We start from the raw sequence: 21,010 nt of genomic DNA, 5'->3' as shown, positions 1-21,010 counted from the left end.
TGGGATTATACCTCTATTGGTATGTTCACTATCGAAATGGACTTAATGGACTTTTCAGTTAAATCATTGGGACTCACCTTCTATTCTGCAATTCATGAAGAATTTTGGAAGGACCTTTTGATATGGACTATTACAAATACCTATTATTTATTTGAATAGGTTGCACTACACTAATTAGTCACTTTTATGGCTAGATAATTAACAGGTTAATTTCTTGGGGTATAAGACGCTGTATGGGATGTTCTGCATGTCTGAAGAGGTACGCCCCTGAAACGTTACATCACTGGCGCAAATAAACGTGCAGAGGTTTACCCCGCTACACTAGCCTACGTGTTTTTGGTATCAATTCCAGAAAATCAGAGCACCCATAGGAAACCCATGCAAGCACAGGGCTACCAGGCTGTGGGCACTGACCCTCCCTTTCTATCAGTTATGCCTGTCAATGTTCCTTATTATTTGTTTTTAGACTGTGGGCTCCAAAATTATCTTTTATGGGTACTTATCTGTTTGATAGATATGGGTGGGTCAAATACGTACTAAGCTAAACTGTGCGTGTCCATGTGCATAAGTAAATAGCTCTGAATAAATATTGATGGCTGTGTGCTTCTACTGTTTTTTGTGTAATGTAACAAGTATTAGAACTGAACAGGAACATATCAGGAGATCCTTTCTTCTTCAGTAAATTAATGTTTTGCAGCTGGGCCTTGCCCTGGCCGTATAGCAGGATGCCCTCAGGTTACACCTTTATAATATAAGCAGCGCAAAAACTGTAAATATAAATTCTAAGAAAAAAAATTATGTAAAATGAAAAAGCGCCCAGAAGAGCATATGTCCCTTTTAAGAAGTGGCACAGTGCAAATCACTACTCCATTAAGAATCTAGAGAAACAGGCAGTTGCTGTGAGTGGGGTTAATCAAATGAACAGGAAACCCTTCCAGCCAAAAATGCTGCTGCTATTATCAAGGGATACAATTGTCTTGTACAGGACAGCAGCCAAACACCGTTTGCAGATCATATTCTTTTACCCAAACAATAACTCATTCTAAGCAATTGCATAATATATACCAATAATCTTTATTTCCTTTGCTTCTGGAGCATGTTGTTAAGCCCAAACAAGTGTCAAGTTGCAGTTTAATTGTGTATGCATGTGTATTTGAGCTATTTTACTCTAAGTAATTTAGATGCAAGCCTGGAGAAGGCAAATGGAATTTATGCAATGCTCATTATTATCTTGTATCCTTCATTTGATAACAAATCTGAGCAGCCGGAAATTCTCACTGCATCAAGAGACACTCTCACCCAAGCTGTGAGTGCTGCTAGTACCCCTAGTAGTCAGTGTTAGGAGTTTAATCATCAGATCAACGTTTTCTGCTGGTTCCAGCTAGGGTTAGGCACTGACAGTCTTTGACCTTGCAAATGCAGATATATAACTATAATCCTCTAGGAGGAATTCACAGTTAAAATCATGCCAAACTCTTAACCAAACAGAATGCATCTACTCATCTATTCTAAATTCTTATTTTTGTATTAAACAGACACACACAACAGTTTGCAGGTCTCTAGATTTAAAACTTACCCTTTCTGGTTACAGTATTCCTTTGCCTTCAGAAAGTCCCTCCTACCTAAGCTATATGTTGTATAAAATCCTATATTTTTGACATTGCCTGCATATGTCTTGAATTAGGCATCCATTGTATATGCTTCTGTTTTATCAGCGAAACACCAGCCAACCTGGCAAAGCTGCTCACACGGATGTGCTTAAAGTCTCACGTGTTGGAAGATGGGGAGCAAATCGAAATAGAGGTCCCTCCAACAAGAGCAGACATTATCCATGCCTGTGACATTGTGGAGGATGCGGCTGTTGCTTACGGGTTCAATAACATCAAGATGGTCATTCCCAAAACGTACACAATAGCCAACCAGGTAAGTGGTTTTCACCAGGGTTTTGATGGATTTATAAGCCTGTGATATCATAATAAGCATTTTCTTTTGCTAGTTATTTAAATGTTTAGTGAAGGTTTTCAGACCTAATTGTCCTGAACGAGCACAAGAGCAGGGATCACTCACTGGGGCTCATTTATCAACACTGGGCAAATTTGCTCATGGGCTGTTACCTATAGCAACCAATCAGTGATTAGCTTTATAAATCCAGCTGCAAGAAGAACAATGAATACAGCAATCTGATTGGTTGCCATAGGTAACAGCTCATGGGCAAATTTGCCCAGTGTTGATAAATGAGCCCCACTGACCCTTGAAGGAGATGATGCTGTGCTGCTACATGTATCCGCTCCCGAATCGTGTACGTTCCAGCCAAAAATCACCAGCGGTGTTAAAACCATCACGCGCTAGTTTGTTGTGAGCTTTATTCATGATTTTTAACATTACCTAAATAAGTGAATTGTCCTCAACCCTTACCTGTGATTCAAGTCTCTAACTCACATGTTTCTTTCCAGAACTAGGGAACAACAAAGTGTTTCTCACTAGGAATAAGAGTACAAGAATGATAAGACTAACATACTCTTTGTTTTTTAGCTTCCACTTAATAAACTCACTGAATTACTGCGCCAGGACTTGGCTGCTGCTGGATTCACAGAAGCCCTGACATTTGCTCTGGTACTTATTTATTATAATTGCCTCTATTTCATATAAAATTAGACCTCTTCATGTTTAGATAAGGAAGTATAGTATCAGGAAATGATCAGATTCATTTGACCCTAATCTAATTCTATTGATTAAAAAGAAACATATAGCACGATCATTCTTATTTCAGCCGGGGCTTATTGTTTCAGTGTGGTAAATAAACATGTTTGCAAGACAAACCAGTGTCTGGTTCCATTGCAGAATGAAGCAGAGCATCTTTCATTGTTAATAGGATGCCTGTATTCATTCTTAGATTCATTTAAGTGGCTTAATAATAGATTACATGTCTGCTCTTCAGGTTCTGTAAGTGCACTTGTTATTCTAAGAGCAGCAGAGGGTTGAATAATGGTATGGAAATAGATTTTTGTGGGCACGCTGTTGATTCTCAGGTTTATGATGTAATCATTAATACTAATGTTATGTAATAAAATTTAAAGATCCTTTAATTCCCACCTTGTTGTATATAGAAATTCCCAAATTTAGGACAATATAGGAATGTAGTCGTTTCTGAGGGTTGTGAATATAGATAGACAGTAGCTCATTTACTACAACAGGCCTCAGGGCGTTAAAATCTCTTGATGTCTCCATGCTCAGTCATTTCTATTACCCAATGTGACGGGAAATAGAGCTGAGCAGGAACATGTCATGAGATCCTTTCTTCTTCAGTAAATTAAGGTTTTGCAGTTCTGACTGGGCCTTGGTCTGGCTGTACAGCAGGGGGACCTCAGATTACACTTTTATAATATAAGCAGTGGAAAACTGCAAATATGAATTCTAATAAAGATTATGTAAAATCTTCCCAGCTGGGAAAAATGTTTATAGTCAAGTTGGGATGGTGACAATGTAAAGTATAAGGAAAATTGGTTATTTAAAAATATGATAGTGGCATGTGTATATTAGGACAGGCATGTCTACCAATTGGCTGCCAGTAACCTTGCACCCCAATATCAAACTTAGATTTGGAGTTCACAGGAGCACTGCTGATATAAATACCCTCATTGGGTAGATGCCCCCTTTTTGTGCTTTGTTATATTTAAAGAGATTTACTGATTTAGTTATATGGCAGTGCTTCCAGCCTTAAGACAGAAAAAAATGGTTGACACGTAACCTGAGCCAGTTTTGGATCAAGGTGGCCATACATAAAGCTTCTGGAAGAAGTTGGGATTCACATGTCTAATGTCCCAGGTGTACTAAACATTTTTTTTAATAAAATAACATTATTCAGGTCATTCAATTAAAATAATTTTTTTTTTGTTTCCTTTCTACTTGTCCTTTGTACTCAGCAGGGTATGTATGATATGTATCTGTGCTTTTTATCTGCAGTGCTCTGTAGATGATATCTCTGATAAGCTTGGCATACCAGTCTCTGCCACTAAAGCTGCACATATCTCCAACCCCAAAACAACTGAATTTCAGGTCAGTACCCTCAAGGAATGTTCTATGTTTTGCCATTGCTTATCTCCCAGTGTTTAAATGCTATGATCAGTTTCATTTGTTATACTGTGGCATTGTTCTAATGCTTGAGTTACTGCATTCCTCGCATATTGTGCAGAATCATACTGACCTACAACAGCGGTCCCCAACCTTTTTGAGACCGGTGCAAAAAGTTTTTTTTTTTTTTTTTTTGCAAGGTTAGGGGTGGGGTCGGGGTAGGGTTGGCGGGGGTTGGCAGCAAGTTTGGATGCATCGTTTTTGTGGGCTGGGCTCGGTGGCCCAGTGCAGGAGTGTCTGCACCCCGGTTCTGGGCCGCGACCCGGTGGATGGGGACCCCTGGTCTACAACGCTGCGTTATGTAAAGTACCCCATTGTACTGAAGGAGTCACATCTTTATGGTAATAATATTTTCTGGGTAGATTTGCACCTAACTTGCTTATGTCCTTAATGATCAGGTGGCTCGCACAACTCTTCTCCCGGGCCTGCTGAAAACCATTGCAGCCAACCGAAAAATGCCCTTGCCCCTGAAGCTGTTTGAGATCTCTGATGTGGTTGTGAAGGATCCCTCTAAAGGTAAAAGCATTGCAGTATACTTACAGGGGGGTCTGAGCAAAGCACACAATGTGCTAGGTGCGATTAGTTATCCCTAGCACTCTAATACCTAGAAGAGTAGTTGGTAGAATAGTCCCACCTGTTGCATAAGTACTTAGGCCTGTAGGAGCCTCGCATAATATAGTCCAGCCAAAATATACCTCTGTGAAATACATCTCCATCAAACTCTGTTAATGTGATGCCTTTTTTTAGCTATACTCTTTATGGTTGGTAGATGGTGCTATACTCCTGTTCTATACTCCTGTTCTATACTCCATTAATTTCCATGATATCTGACTCTGTGTTCTCCCCAGAAAAAAAGTGGTGGGTGGGGAAAAGAATAAGCCAACAGAGAAAAAAAAAATCCAAAACAATGACATCCCTCCCCATCACTCCCACCTTATTCGAGCAGGTTTCTGAGGCAGCCGATAGGACTGTGAGTGTCAGCAAATAAAATGCCCGGTCCTACCTGCTTCAGAACAAAAATATATAGTGCAAAGCGTGCAGTGGGTGGTGCAGGGGAGTCGATCGGCAGAAATATTAATGGTGGTCGATGCGCCCACCAAAAAGGGCCTGGGGAGAACATTGTTACTTATACTGCATCAACACTGGATATCTGGCATATGCATTTTCCTGTAATATTTACCTCCTCAGGGTAGTGGTATTATCCATGGCATCTATCTATTGGTATAACATCTCTGTTATACTCAGGGCTCCATCTAAAACTTTGGGGCCCAGTACAATACTCATATGGGGTTATTCATATGGGGTCCCCCATGAACACAAGGGTGAAGTACAAATATTTTTGGCCACACTCTTGTGTGCTCTACAAAAATGATTAACTAGCAGGTAGGTTTTCAAGGACAAACATTTGAACTCGCTGGGTGTATTTTATTTTTCAACCACAGTTAGGGCAGAGACACACGCTGCTATTTCAGGAGATTAGTCGGCCAGCGACAAATCGCTTCTTCGATGACTAATCTCCCCGAACTGGCTTCCCATCGGCTACAAAGTAAATAGCAGGCGGGATGGCACTCACATCGCTCCGAGTGAAACGTTCCAAGTGCCATCCCGCCAGCGTTTCACAGTCTAGCCGGTGGGAAGGCAGTTTGGGGAGATTAGTCGCCCAAAGAAAAAGCGATTTGTCGCTGCGTGACTAATCTCCCGAAATAACAGCGTGTGTCTCTGCCCTTACTATGTAAAAACTTACAAATCATTTGACTACCCATAGAGGAAGCACACCTAACCACCGCTGGGGCCCCAGGGGCTGATAAGCAGCTGTAATATATGTTCATGGAAAATGTCTTGTTCCCAGAGTTTAGGGGCCCAATGATGTTGCTGTGGGGCCCAATAACTATGTTCATGTGGTAGCTCATATCATCTAGTAAATAGATCCCACTGATGTTACCCTATAACAAGTTAATATAAATCGTTCCTTTCATTAATGTGTTAATAAGTCAGTCAGTTTATTTGGGCTCATTGGAATTTGCTCCAGCTTGTCCCTGTCAAGCTTTTCTGCAGTCATTGCTTAAGATGTAAGTTATGTACTGTAAGCCTCTATGTAAGTTACATACATTTCTAGGCAAGCCACTGCAGATTTTAAAGACGCTACGTAAATTGCACAAGTTTTACATAACTTTATATGTAACTAGTCCCCCAGCCTCCAATTGGGGTCTTGCTTATACTAAATCACCTGAGAATGACAGTATTACACGTGATATGCAGTTTAAGATATGCAGTTCCATATCTTACATCACCTCCGGGTGGCAGTATTACCCATAAAATCTGACTCCTGCGCCTCCTCATACTGTATGACCTGTGTGGTTGTGTCATCCATAACATCCAAATTATTGGAGGAACAATAACATCAAAATGAAAGTGTTTTAAAGTAATAAAATTATAATGCATTTTTTCCCTGCACTGGTATAAAACCTTTGTGTTTGCTTCAGAAACATTACTATTGTTTATATAAAAAAGCCATTTAAAGGAGAAAAGGGTCAGGTTACACAGCAGATAAGCTCTGTAGAACATAATGGAGTTATCTGTTATCCACTATTTATCCTGTGCCATATAGACTTTTTTCAATTTCCTGCCATTGCTACACAGCAGCTTGTTTATATGAACTATAGTAGTGTTTCTGAAGCAAACACAGTTTTACCAGTGCAGGGCAACACTACATGATATTTTCATTCTTTTAAAACACCTTTAATTTTTTTGGTGTTACTGATCCTTTAAGGCAGAAAATATTCCCAAAAAATATTTTACCAAATTCTATTTCATAAACTATATAAGCTCTGTGTGGCAGCATTACACACAATACATGAAACAGGACTAATACTTTTACAGATATGAGATCTGTTATACAGTTATACAGAAAGCTCCTAATTACGGGAAGGCCATCTCCCATAGACAAATAATCCAACATTTTAAAAACAGTTTCCTTATTATCTGTAACAATAAAACAGTACCTTGTACTTGATCCAAACTAAGATATCATTTATTGAAAGTAAAACCATCCTATTGGGTTTATTTAATGTTTACATAAATTTCTAGAGGGCTTAAGGTATGAAGATTGAAAATCCAAAAGCCCCCTGGTCCCTAGAATTATGGATGACAGTTCCCATACCTGTATAATTCAATCTGACATATTCTGCAGCACTATAAAGGTTATATATTACATCAGTCCCTTCCCCAGTGGAGCTTGCAATCTGTTTATCCTATCATATTCACATACATTAGGGTCCGTTTTTGCAGCAGCCAGTGCAGGGCTGGAACTACGCCTGTTGGTTGCTCCAACCGGCCAGGCTTCCTAGGGTGCTGAGTCAGTGAACTTGTTTTTGGAAGAATGGGAAGAAACTGGAGTACCAGGAGGAAACCTATTCAGGAACATAGAACATACCTGGTTAGAATCTGATTCAGACCCCCAAGGCATTTAAGGCTGCAATGTTAACCATTGTAGATCTATATTTAAATACTTTATAGGTGGCCATACACTGAGAGATCCTTGAGGTGGGCAATATCGGGCTGATCCGATCGTGGGCCCTAGGGCCCAACGATCGGATCCTAACGCATGGGAAACGGGGGTCGGATCGCGGGACCGCATCAATGAACAGATGCGGCCGCGATCTGACGGGATTTTTCGTCCCATCCGATCGAGATCTGGCAGACTTTCGGCCAGATCTCGATCGGTGAAGCCCGTTGGGGGGCCCCATACACAGGCCAATAAGCTGCCGACACGGTATGTCGGCAGCTTTTATCGGCCCGTGTATGGCCACCTTATCTCTAGTGACCCACACTTTTTCTTTGATAAAAAAAAATGTATCATAGGTACAAAGTTGCTATAGGAAAGTAACTGCTAAACTAGGAGAATCCCTTGTCATTATTACATAATGTGAGAGCTTGGATTTTGGCTTAGGGGAGTGCTTAAAGGGGTAGTTCACCTTCAAACAACTAGTTGTTTTCAGATAGATCACCAGAAATAAAGACTTTTTCCAATGACTTTCCATTTTCTATGTGTGACCGTTTTTCTAATATTGACTCAAACTCCAGAGACAGACACATTCAACTCTAAACTTAGATTTTGTAAAAAGAGTAAAAAATAAATAATGGAAAGTAATTGAAAAAAAGTCTTTATTTCTGGGGAACAATCTAAAAACAACTGAATTGAAAAAAGTGTTTGGAAGGTGAACAACCCCTTTAATGCTTAAAAAAGCCAAGTCTGCATTCTTGCACAGAACTCTGCAGAGAGCCAAGCACCCCTGTAGGCAATGTTTAAAAGCAATTGCACCCACTTGGGATGTCTTCCCTAGCAAACAAGGAGCAGTTGAATAGCATTGTGTGCTTTCACCCTAATAGATTTGCACTCCAGCCTTTGCAAACGTGGGTACAACATATTGTTAGATAAACTTCACTTACTCATTCATTCATTCATTCATTCTTTCATTTAGCCATCATCAAACCTCAAAATAAATAGCACATAAGTGATATAAATGGCATAAATAGCTTTTCATCTAAAGCAATTAAAACATAATCATAATTTATTATTTCATTCATAATATACAACAAAATCAGCGTGCCCTAGTTATTCTGTCATTAGAGTGTTAATGAATCATAGTACTCCATCACCAAGCTGCTTTTGTCCTTATCGCAGAAACAAGTTTTCCCAGGCAAGTAATTCCCATTCCTGGACCTTGAAAAGTGTCATTAAGGCTGTACTTATCTCTGTACCAAGCTTAACACTGTATTTTTAAAGTGGGCCAATTATGTTCGCTCTCAGACTGATTCGCCTAAATTATATGGTATGGCTATATGCTTTCGGCTCCTCATGCACCGGCCAGCACGTTTCAACTGTAGATGAAATTTTCAAACCTTTCGATTACCAAACCGACCATTATCCACAGTACATGGATATCGGTCGGGATCATCAGCCACCATACACATAGCATAATGGTGCAAACCTTTGTAGCCAATTTCATAATTCTATCCTGTAAATTGAATGAGGATCTGTTGAGTCTAGGCAACATATGCAGCTCTGCCAGGACATTTATGCCCCCCAGCATGTCCAGAGGAGCCATAGATGTTGAATAATTTTGTATGATCTGTCCACATGTGGTAGGTTGAATAATGTGTGAATGGCATAGGTAAATCCATATAGTATGTATGCAAAATACAAATGCATGTATAATACAGTGAAACCTCAATTTTACATCCCCTGATTTTATGTTTCCCCACATTTTACATTGTTCTTTGTGATCCCACTTATATATTATGCATAATACATTTTCCATATACAGTAACATTATATATATATATATTACAATATTGTTTTTGTAAAGAAGTGCGTTTGTGCACGGTGTGGGTGTAATTGGCGGTCTAGTTAAGTACAAGGTTGCAGTTAGAGCAGAAAAAAGGGAACTGAAATCTCAGCTGCCCGGACATTGAAGGAGCAACACAAGATAGGGAATGTTTGATGCTTGACAATGTACAGATGGCGCATGGCTCTCTCACGTCTGGTCCTAATTTCTCCCCTTGCATATAAAAGGACAGAGTCTGCAGCTCATTTTGGCTTGCACTTGATCTTGATTGTCTACCCTTTACGCCATTCTCCTATTATCTTCATCTCTCTCTTTATTGTGCTATCTGATCGCTCCTTTTGTTTCTCCTTGTCTCTGTGTGTCTGCTTCCCACTGGCGCAAACATTGATACTTTCCTTATATCGGAATGTCGCCCTCTTGCCTCTGTTAACTCCTCTGTGTGGGTAGAATGAATCCGTTCAGTAAATAGGCAATAACCAGTAACCTTGTATACACCGCACTGCCACTTAATATGATATAAACGATCTGTTGCTTAAGTGTTCATTTTGGGGGGTATAGTTTTCCTTTAAGCAATATATCAAATTAAGTGGCATATGAGAGAATCTTACCAAACTGGAATATACGGTAAATTTAAGTAAAAACTGCCTTTTTACATCTCTTGTCTTGAACCACCATTTTGCGATTGTCTGTGTGCTGCCTCAGAGATCACCTGACCAGAAATACTACAACACTAACTGTAACAGGAAGAAGTGTGGAAGCAAAAGACACAACTCTGTCTGTTAATTGGCTCATGTGACCTAACAAGTATGGTTTATTTGGGGTGTTTGTGTGCACAGTGAATCCTACGATCCCAGGGGGCTGTCCAAATTTTTAAAAATGGCAATTTTCTATTTATGATTACCCAATGGCACATACTACTAAAAAAGTATATTATTATGAAAATGGTTTATTTACATGAAGCAGGATTTTACATATGAGCTGTTTTATGCAATATCTTTTTATAGAGACCTACATTGTTTGGGGGGTATAGATTTCCTTTAATGTTGAAGTGATTTTCTAATAGACTTAAGGTATGAAGATCCAGAGCATTGATAAGAGGTCCTATACCTGTATATGCTGAGAATGGTGGCAAAGTGATTAGTAAGCCATTAGTAACAATTTCATTATTTGTGTCATTTAAGATGTGGGCGCCAGAAATTATCGACATCTGTGCGCTGTTTACTACAACAAGAACCCTGGATTTGAGGTGATACATGGCCTCCTGGACCGAACCATGCAACTGCTGGCAGTGTGTCCTGGGGAGAATGGGTACACCATCAAAGCAGCACAAGGTAAGCACCCCACTGGCTGGGTAGGAAAGCAGAATAACCTTTATTTTCGGCCTTAATGGACCCTATGTTCTTACTGGAAATTACTGATTTGTTCCAAACAAGAATTTTGCTTTTTAACGAATCCAAATAATTTTATACATATTGTGTTTCCCATTAAAAAAGCAGTGAAACATTGCCATTTAAATTGTGAGCAGAAAATCTTGTTTTCATTTTTTTTTTGTAATTCTATATTCATTTTTTATTTTTGTCCCTGCGGATTTGTACATAGCGTGAATAAAATTTTTTGAGCATTGGGGCCACTTTAATTTAGGGTCACTATACGGGGATACTGCATTGAGACAATGCAACAGTTACCTTGATTCTGTAGTTAGGTGGCCCGAATAGCTGCTATCAGGTATGCTAAGTTTGGCTGGGGGGGGGTGGAATTTCACAGGCAGGGAACAAGGCATAAACATGGGCGTGTCCATTGCTTGGGCAGGGGACCCGCATTGTTTTGGAAAGAGTGTATGTATCATTATACTTGAAATACTGGGATTTTCCTGCATTGAAATTTGTGTCAACATTTTGTAAAAATCTGCATCTTCTGTCTAATTTGTATAATTTTGGTGTACTGACATTATGACATGCTTGTGTGTTTCTGTTAGACACTGTTAGACACACCATATCAATACACTTCTTTTATTATCTGTATTTTGACTGGCTATGCACAGTATTATTTCTCTTAGAAGAGCCTCCCAAACTAGCCTTGGTATATCCCACTGTAGACCAGTGAGCATATGTATAATGTGCAATTGTTTGTGCACCTTCTGTTCCTAAAATACTTAACGATTGTGGCCCTGACCTGCTGTGCTGACCTGTCATGTCCTCTGGGGGAAGAAGCTGTGAAAAATTATCACAGTGAAATTGTGATGTTTTGCTACTTACAGGGGTAGTAATTGTACCCAATCTGTGTGTTACCTACAGTCTGGGAGATTCCATTTTATCTGTGATTCTGAGCTCGGGGGAAGTTATCATCTGGTTACAGGGCAGAGCATATCAATTAGCTTATATACTATGACTGATGGCACAGAGAGCTACTGCTGCTTCCCATGCTTTTGAATAGGAAGAACGTGGCAGAACTTTGTTTTTAAACCTGAAAAGTGGCAGGTGCAAGTGCTTCCATGCATTGAAGTAAATGGGAAGTGACTATGGTAGACCCATGCTTTACTGTGCAGCTTTTATGTAAGCTTCAATAGGGCCCATATTTGCATAGCAAGAAAACAAACTGTTAGGGTGGTGGCACACATAGCGTTTTGGGGAGATTAGTCATCCAGCGACAAATCTTCTCTTCTTCGGGCAACTAATCTACCCTGAAATCTCCCTAGTTGTTTATTATTTATATGGCACAGACACATTTACAGAGATTGTTCATCACCTCACATCGGCCCCCGCCCCAGTGGTATTTACAATTTAAGACCCAATCATATCCACACAAAACACTATAGTCAATCTCTAGATGCACAATGGACATATGATTAAGGAAAAGAATTTACACTGGCAAAACACACAACAGCATATATGACTTTTAAGATGATTCCCCTTTTTTAAAATCTCTTTTTTTTCCCTTTAAAAAATATGTCCAGTAGAGCTGTGCTGAAAGCCTTTTTTTGTTCCTGAGGAAAGTGTCTGAAAATGTTGCATTTTCAATAAAAACCCTTTTGTTTTGAAGCTCAAACCTGCGAGTGCCGTAAACATTGTTTAAAGGAAAACTATACCCCCAAAAGTAATACTTAAGCAACAGATATCACAGTTTATATCAAATTAAGTGGCATATTAAATAATCTTGTCATACCGCTATATATATTTATGTAAATATTGCCCTTTTACATCTCTTGCCTTGAACCACCATTTTGTGATGGTCTGTGTGCTGTCTCAGAGATCACCTGACCAGAAATACTACAACTCTAACTGAAGTAGGAAGAAGTGAGGAAGCAAAAGACAGAACTCTGTCTGTTAATTGGCTCATGTGACCTAACATGTATGGTTTGTTTGGTGTGTATGTGTGCACAGTGAATCGTACGATCCCAGGGGGCTATCCTTTTTTTTTAAAATGGCAATTTTATATTTATGATGACCCAATGGCACATACAATAAAAAAGTACAATATTATGAAAATGGTTTATTTTCATGAAGCAGCGGTTTTAAGCAATATATCTTTATAGAGACCTACATTGTTTGAGGGTATAGTTTTCCTTTAACCTAAATACTACTTTTTCCTAGATAACTGAAATAAAGATTTCTGTGGGCCAATTAGAGGTAGTGATGCATATATTTCTATTCATTGTTCATGACCTGGGCAGCAGCAAAGTGTGTGTTGAGGTGTGATTGCAGCATTAGTGCCAGTAATCAGAGCTTTATGGTAGGCCGTGTAATCTGCAGCTTTGTTCCGCACTATATGCAAAACCCACTTGAGTGTTAGTTAACCTCCACCCATCCACCTGCTGTGACTTGGAAAGTGTGAAAACTGCTAGACAATGCACCTGCCATTATTGTCCTTAATTCAGTAATTATTAGTGTCCTCCTAATAAGATACATTTTTTTTGGGAGTGATATTGCCCCCCCCCCAAAGCACCTCTGGTATGTGCCATTCTCTGTTACACAATGTGCATGTCAAGTAATATGCTTAATTAACTTCGCCAGAAAGAACCCTACATAATGAGATTTTCGGCCTCAGCAAGGAAGGGGGGGGGGGTATTTTCATCCACATAATTGGATGCATACAAGCGTTTCCACTTTAAAGTTTCCACCTATATCCCACCATGATTATGGACATGAAGGAGAAATATATTACATGACTTTTCTGTGTATGGTACAGCCTTGTGCCTACCCAGATATTCTCCTTAACCAATGATACATACACCTGCAACATGGGGAGCATTACAATCACTGCATAATGTATGCAGGTTACAAGACGCTGATCTAGGGTCTCCAGTATCAGGTTGGCTATTCTACAATTCCTGGTTTATTGGCATATAAGAGGTTGCACGTCTATTAAAATCAGCTTGTTTCCCAGACTGTGATATAATTTTCCTATTTGACTGGCCTAGGCTGGGCCCGGACACCTCAGTCCGACATTACTCTTCAGAATTTATAGACCAGTATTTTGTTGGGTCTCAGCAAGGGTACAGATATATGGTTGCACAATTAAACCTAACTGGAAATTGGACTAGGGCCCCACTCTGTGTCATCCTTTGAGCCCCTCAGTTTGAAAAGTGGGAACCACAAGTGGTTTAAGGGACATACTTATTAATATTGGAGACAGACATCATTGGTGATGTTGTCCATAGCAACCAATCCACAATCAGATTTGTTCACTCACCTAAAGCAAACACTAAAGCAAAGAGCTGTCTGGTTGCTATGGGCAACATCACCAATGATGCTTCTAGTTGCAACTCCCTGATCATGTGGCTTGTTGGTCAGTTGAGCTGTCTGGCCAGTGGTGTTGGGAGGTTGCTGGTGGCAGGTTACGGGAAACGTGCCAGATCATGTATAAGTCCACTGATAAATACAATTTGTTGGATGGCACTGATTGAAGACTGATTGCATTTATAAGAAATGTAACTAGTGCAGATGGATTTTCTAGAAATATCCCCAGGAAGCTAAAGTTAGGGTGGCTAAATCACTAAAGGTATGTGACCCAATGGACACCTCTGGGCTTATTCATCATGCTGTGTAAAACACTGGAGAAAACCATCACCGGTGATGTCACCCATAGCAAACACTCCACTCCGCTATTAGATTTGAACAGTCACCTACAAGTTAGAAAGCAAAGATCTCATTGTTTGCTATGGGCAACATCACCCGGGATGTTTGTCTCCAGTGTTTTACACAGCATGATAAATAGGCCCCTGGTCTAAAGTTATGAAATAAATAAAGTGGAGATTGGGTGCTGCAGATGGAAGCCTTCCCTTCACAAAGGCTACTTCAAGAATTGTGTTGCAATACATTTTTTATGTCTCTTTAGGAAGCTGAGTCTGTAATTTTACCTATATTTGCATTTCTAGGTAGAAAAAATAGTTGTTACGTTGCTGCCCTTGGATGCAATGCATCTAGAGGTATTCCTTCAGGGAACAACTATGAGAAGAACCAACTATTTATGAAGGCCGAGTGCTAATCATAATGTGGGGATTGCTCGAAGATTTACTAACAGATAAAAGCAGAGACAGAGTGCTTTGAGTTGACCTTGAATTGTGCCCTTATATTTACCTTTCTAAAGGAAGATGGAAGAAAAACCATTGTAGAATTCAGATAATTTGAACCAAACCCCCTGTGGGAGTGAGGCTAATATAAGTAAAGACAGCAATACTAACCGCTGAGCCACTGTTAATTGCAGATGCAGTTCAGCCCATCTAGAACTGTTGACTTATTCATGAACAAACTGTGTTCAAATTGTATAGAAAACTGAAGATTATATTTCTATGTGTATGATGGGTTTGTTCATCTTGAAATCAATATTTTAGTATGATGTAGAGAGTGATATTTTGAGACAATTTGCAATTATTTGTGTTTTTTGAGTTATTTAGCTTTTTATTCAGCAGATCTCCAGTTTGCAATTTCAGCATTCTAGTCCCAGCAATCATATTAATTAATGACCTGGAGGTGGGCATTGAAAGTACTGTTTCTATTTTTGCGAATGATACTAAATTGTGCAGAACTATAGGTTCCATGCAGGATGCTGCCATTTTGCAGAGTGATTTGTCTAAGTTGGGAAACTGGGCAGCAAACTGGAAAATGAGGTTCAATGTTGATAAATGCAAGGTTATGCACTTTGGCAAAAATAATATAAATGCAAATTATACACTAAACGACAGTGTGTTGGGAGTTTCCTTAAATGAGAAGGATCTAGGGGTCTTTGTAGATAACACGTTGTCTAATTCTGGGCAGTGTCATTCTGTGGCTACTAAAGCAAATAAAGTTCTGTCTTGCATAAAAAAGGGCATTAACTCAAGGGATGAAAACATAATTATGCCTCTTTATAGGTCCCTGGTGAGGCCTCATCTGGAGTATGGGGGCAGTTTTGGACTCCAGTCCTTAAGAGGGATATAAATGAGCTGGAGAGAGTGCAGAGACTAAGTGCAACTAAATTGGTTAGAGGGATGGAAGACTTAAATTATGAGGGGAGACTGTCAAGGTTGGGGTTGTTTTCTCTGGAAAAAAGGTGCTTGCGAGGGGATATGATTACACTTTACAAGTACATTAGAGGACATTATAGACAAATAGCAGGGGACCTTTTTACCCATAAAGATGATCACTGCACCAGAGGCCACCCCTTCAGACTGAAGAAAAGAACTTTCATTTGAAGCAACGTAGGGGGTTCTTCACAGTCAGGACAGTGAGGTTGTGGAATGCACTGCCGGGTGATGTTGTGATGGCTGATTCAGTTAATGCCTTTAAGAATGGCTTGGATGATTTTTTGACAGACATAATATCAAAGGCTATTGTGATACTAAACTCTATAGTTAGTATAGGTATGGGTATATAGAATTTATGTGAAAGTAGGGAGGGGTGTGTGTATGGATGCTGGGTTTTCATTTGGAGGGGTTGAACTTGATGGACTTTTTTTTCAATCAAATTTAACTATGTAACTATAACTATGTAAAATAAATACCCTAGCAACCTTGCACTGATTTGAATGAGAGACTGGAATATGAATAGTAGAGGGTCTGAATAGAAAAATAAGTATTAAAAAGTAGCAATAACAATAACTTTAGAGCATGAGTTCCTAGGGTGATGAATGGCTCTGTATAAGTGTGTGTGTGACAACACTTTCTTTGCAGTCCACTATTGTGTGTGCTGGTGCCATTACTATATTAATGTGCAAATGTGGGTTTAGATGTTTCATCCTCCAGTGGAGAATTTGGTATTCCATCCAATTCAAAGATTACAGAATTGCCGAAATTGTTTTTTGTTGTGTCTTTTGGTCAGTCTTAAATGTTAAATACTTACTGCCACTGTAATAGCTAACAAAAGAAAAACATCCCAGCTCCCAGCATTCTCTTCGAGCTTTAACTTCTACTGGTTCCCAGGTGGGACATCCCTGAGCACTGGCAATATTAAGGACCCTTATGAGCAGAGTATTGGCTGCAAGTTTGTGCAGTGGCTGCAGCAGGACTGGACTGGGATTCAAAAATAGGCCGTGGCATTCCTGCCAGCCCACTTAAGTCACTTTCTATGGCATCTTACAGCAGGCATTTGCCAGAACCTACAGATTTTCCAGTCCGGGCCTGGGTTGGAGGTTTGTTTCTTGGGGTGAGCAGTGATCAAACACAAAGAGGTGCTTTCAGATGTTGCCACTTGTGCACAGCCGGAGATGAAAGGGCTTTAAATCATCTGAAGACGGGATTTGAGCCTTGGAAAGTGCTTCTCAGTTGCCGCACGTAAGCTTTCACTTCCGTACATACTATCAAATTATAGGACTGCTAAGCCTATAATGTTACCTTAAATTTTCTGTAGGGTGTTTTTTTTTCTTCTTTAAAGCACACAGAAAGAGAAACTTAAGTGGTTTAGAAGAAAGTTAGTTCTTTTTGATATTTAATTGCCCATAAAATGTGATAAAGATTAGTCGGTCCAAACAATTAACCCCACAGATGTTAACCTTTTTCCTTCCAAGGGAGGAGCTATGGCTTTGCAATATGTTGCCATCCCTCTGGCATTACATAGGTTAAGAAAAAAAAAAAGCTGTCTCGCCAATTAAATTTGTCTTGGGAGAGGCTAGGGAATCTGTAATTAAGTATTTATTCACACCTCACCAGGCCTGGAAAGTAGGGGGCATCTATGGCTTATGTATATATTCCTTTTCCAGTAGAAAGGCTGTTGAATATGTGTGCATTAAACATTGTTGCCACAAGCCAAATCTTAAAAACCTGTAGCCTGCATTCAGACTCCATAGTCCTTTCTTGTTTAGCCTTTTGGAGTGTTTTTGAAGACAACATTAGAGGATTGAACAGTATTTAATGCTACTTTAATTCATTTTCTGCCTACCTGTCACTGTAGCTGTAGTTATTATAAACATTATATAATTATACAAAGATTGTAGCTTAAACCTCTGTAAATCAGCAAGAAGGATTCCGGTGCACAGTGGCATCCAATTTGACATGGGTGCTGGTTGCATATCATGTATGTGCCGGGGAAGTTCAAATTACCCTTCTGGTTTGCCATTACCCTGATAGCTCTCTTTTGACCATTCTTACTTAATGGCAGTGATCTAAATGGTGTTATCCTTCTGGAAAACGTTTCCCACTTGAAAGCATGTCGTCCCTAAAGTTCTGGCCTGGGCCATTATGGCCTTCCCACAAATCCAGTCTTGAACAGGACCCTTCAGTGGGGCTCATTTATAAACTTTGCGCAGCACAGAATGGTTTGCACAGTGAAAATATTTGCCCTGTGCATGGTTATATTTATAAAACTAGATAAGAAGTATTTTTAAAGGGAACTACCCCCTGTACCAAAAAAACCTCCCTTAACTGCCTGGCATTTCCCCTACCTCTCCCTGCACTGTGCATTAGTAAACCATCTTTCACCACTATTCTTTTAGGACAGTTATGAGGGGCTTTTTTTGGTACAGGGGGTTTAGTTCTTCTTTAATATGAAAGAATAAATAAGGCATAATCACAAATTGTGAATATTTATGCACACACTCTGAGTTACACCTTGACTTTGTTGGCGAAGTGCACTATATCAGTGTTCGGAAAGAACATGGGCAATACAAAGATTTGCAAATAGATATGCACCATGCAAACTTTATAAATGACCCCAAGTAATTGTGGCCATACATTGCTCTCTCCAGATACACCAGTTAAAACAAGATTTTTGGATCATATATATGTGTATATGTATATATATATGTGGCAGAATAAGACTAAACATGTTATTGTGATGTACAAGTCACAGCTATTACAGTGAAACACTGTAGTAAGAGGCGACAACTCTTCTTGTTGTCCAACTTTTGTAAAATATGTTATAGAAATTCAGTATCCAGGCTTATTGGCAGTATTGGTACAAAGGCCTAGGCATGGGTACAGCAAAACTGAGACTATCCTCCACTAAGCAGCTTACTGTCACCTTTTCTTTCCTAATAAGATGAACTGCCTAATTAGTAGTGTGGATTCTCATTGCAAGGGCCACTCAGCTAAAGAACCACCATTATCCTAAACCTGTTAGTGAGGGGGGACTGGAAGTCCATTTCAAAGTAATTTCTAAACCCAAACCTGCAGTGTTATAATTGCACATTCAAAGTGCTGGGAGAAGTGATGGTTGTACTCATCGTGTTAGAAAAATAATCAATATATATGTTTTTTTTGTGTTTGTGATGTCAGCTGGTATTCTTGTTTCCCTATTCACATGTGAATATAGTATATTGCTGTATCACCCTTTCTTTTTCAGATTTTCTGCATGTATTGAATTCTAGAAAACTGGGTTTTCAGTAGAACCTCAAATTTACACTTACCTTCATCTTACACATTTATGAAAGGTCTTGCATACCCATACCCAGTTTTACATTTCCTTAAATTAGCTATTAATAAATACTTAGCTTTTTTTCTGGGAAATCAATCATCTTTTCTTGGAAGCTGCAATTTTGTAGGCGTTTCAACTTTGCAAACCAGATTGTAGCTACCATTTTTAACAGACATTGGATTATGCTTTTCGTCCCTTATTACATAGCTGTAGTACAGGGTTTGTTCTTACAATCAGGGCTGTTTAACTCCAGGGAAACTTTCTTTTTTACATTGATCCTGTAAGTAATTCACAAAGCCAAACACCTTAATGGGATGGGGTGAAATGTATAGATATTTTAATTAAAGTTTTTGGATGATGTCCAGGACAGTTATATTCAAGGAATGATTGAAACACACGTCCTTGTACCACGGATATCATCCATTTCATTAGTCAAGCAGGTTAGACCTTTTTGATGACAAAGTTAGCTGTTCATTTACAGTCACTTTGACAATAATGATAGAACAGTCATTGCAAAGGATGATGTTCCTGACTGTTCCCTAATAGTGTATTGACTTTCATGGCCAGTCTACTGATCATCTTTTCTATATGTAGTGAAATGTACAAGATTATGGTCTCCATGCTGATGCATCGCTTTATGTACTGAGCAATCTTATCATTATTTGTTGGTTAAATAATAATATTTCAGCGTGCATGGCACTCTTAATATATCATAGAGTTGATGTGATTACTTTGGGTGTTGGGGGGTGAGGTTGTTTTTGTAGTATCTGGTGATGCATAGCAGGACAGAGAGATAGTTAGAGATGAATCAAACTACAGGTATGGGACCTGTTATCCAGAATTCTCTGGACCTGGGGTTTTCCGGATAATGGATCTTTCCATAATTTGGATCTTCATACCTTAAGTCTACTAGAAAATCTTGTAAGCATTAATGAAACCCAATTGGTTGGTTTTGCTTCCAATAAGGATTAATTATATCTTAGTTGGGATCAAGTACAAGCTACTGTTTTATTATTACAGAGAAAAAGGAAATCATTTTAAATGATGGATAAAATTTAGTCTATGGGAGACGGCCTTTTCCATAATTTGGAGCTTTCTGGATAATGGCGTTCTGGATAACAGCTCATATACCTGTACCTTCTTTCTAGCTAAATAGATGTAATGCTACTATTCTCCAGGGTGCAGTGTGCTTATACACTCAGCAAGCACCTTGCTTATTTGTAGGCTGTAAATAAGTATGTTATACATGTTACACAATTTGCATAATGGAATGTCTATCATTTTCCTTGCAGATCCAGCTTTCTTTCCTGGTCGCTGTGCAGAGATCTTAGTTAATGGACAGAGTATCGGCAAACTGGGTGTCCTCCATCCCGACATCATCACTAAATTTGACCTGAACTTACCCTGCTCTGCGCTTGAGATCAATTTGGAGCCATTCGTGTGATGGGTCCCTTTTGTTGTGTCCTGCCTTATCTGCACAACTACTCTTCTGGAAAATACTTTTTAAACAGAGCAGCCTCGTGTAACTTATAGGAGCAACATACTTCCAGCCACCATTGAAAACACTGTTGACATGATGTGAGCTTAATGAGTTCTGGACAATATCCCGTTTGGTTAAATAACGCCACTTTGGCCCTTGATAGACTAGAGTTTGAGAGCCGGTACCAACTGTCCATGTTTAATTAAAAGTTACTTACTTAACACCCA

The 21,010-nt window shown here is 39.3% G+C and overlaps 1 protein-coding gene across 1 annotated transcript in view; it reads left to right on the top strand.

Annotated features, from left to right (window-relative positions):
- The window catches only part of farsb.L (phenylalanyl-tRNA synthetase subunit beta L homeolog), a 32,492-nt gene extending 11,482 nt beyond the window's left edge, over positions 1-21,010 (top strand). Inside the window, 6 exon segments of the mRNA NM_001087110.1 lie at positions 1,716-1,923; positions 2,533-2,613; positions 3,964-4,056; positions 4,530-4,647; positions 10,661-10,810; positions 20,596-21,010. Of these exon segments, the coding sequence (NP_001080579.1) occupies positions 1,716-1,923; positions 2,533-2,613; positions 3,964-4,056; positions 4,530-4,647; positions 10,661-10,810; positions 20,596-20,747 (802 nt within the window). The 3' untranslated portion in view covers positions 20,748-21,010.

The sequence above is a fragment of the Xenopus laevis genome, chromosome 5L (assembly GCF_017654675.1).
Source record: "Xenopus laevis strain J_2021 chromosome 5L, Xenopus_laevis_v10.1, whole genome shotgun sequence".
Classification (NCBI taxonomy): domain Eukaryota; kingdom Metazoa; phylum Chordata; class Amphibia; order Anura; family Pipidae; genus Xenopus; species Xenopus laevis.
This window is presented reverse-complemented; position numbering and strand designations above follow the sequence as displayed.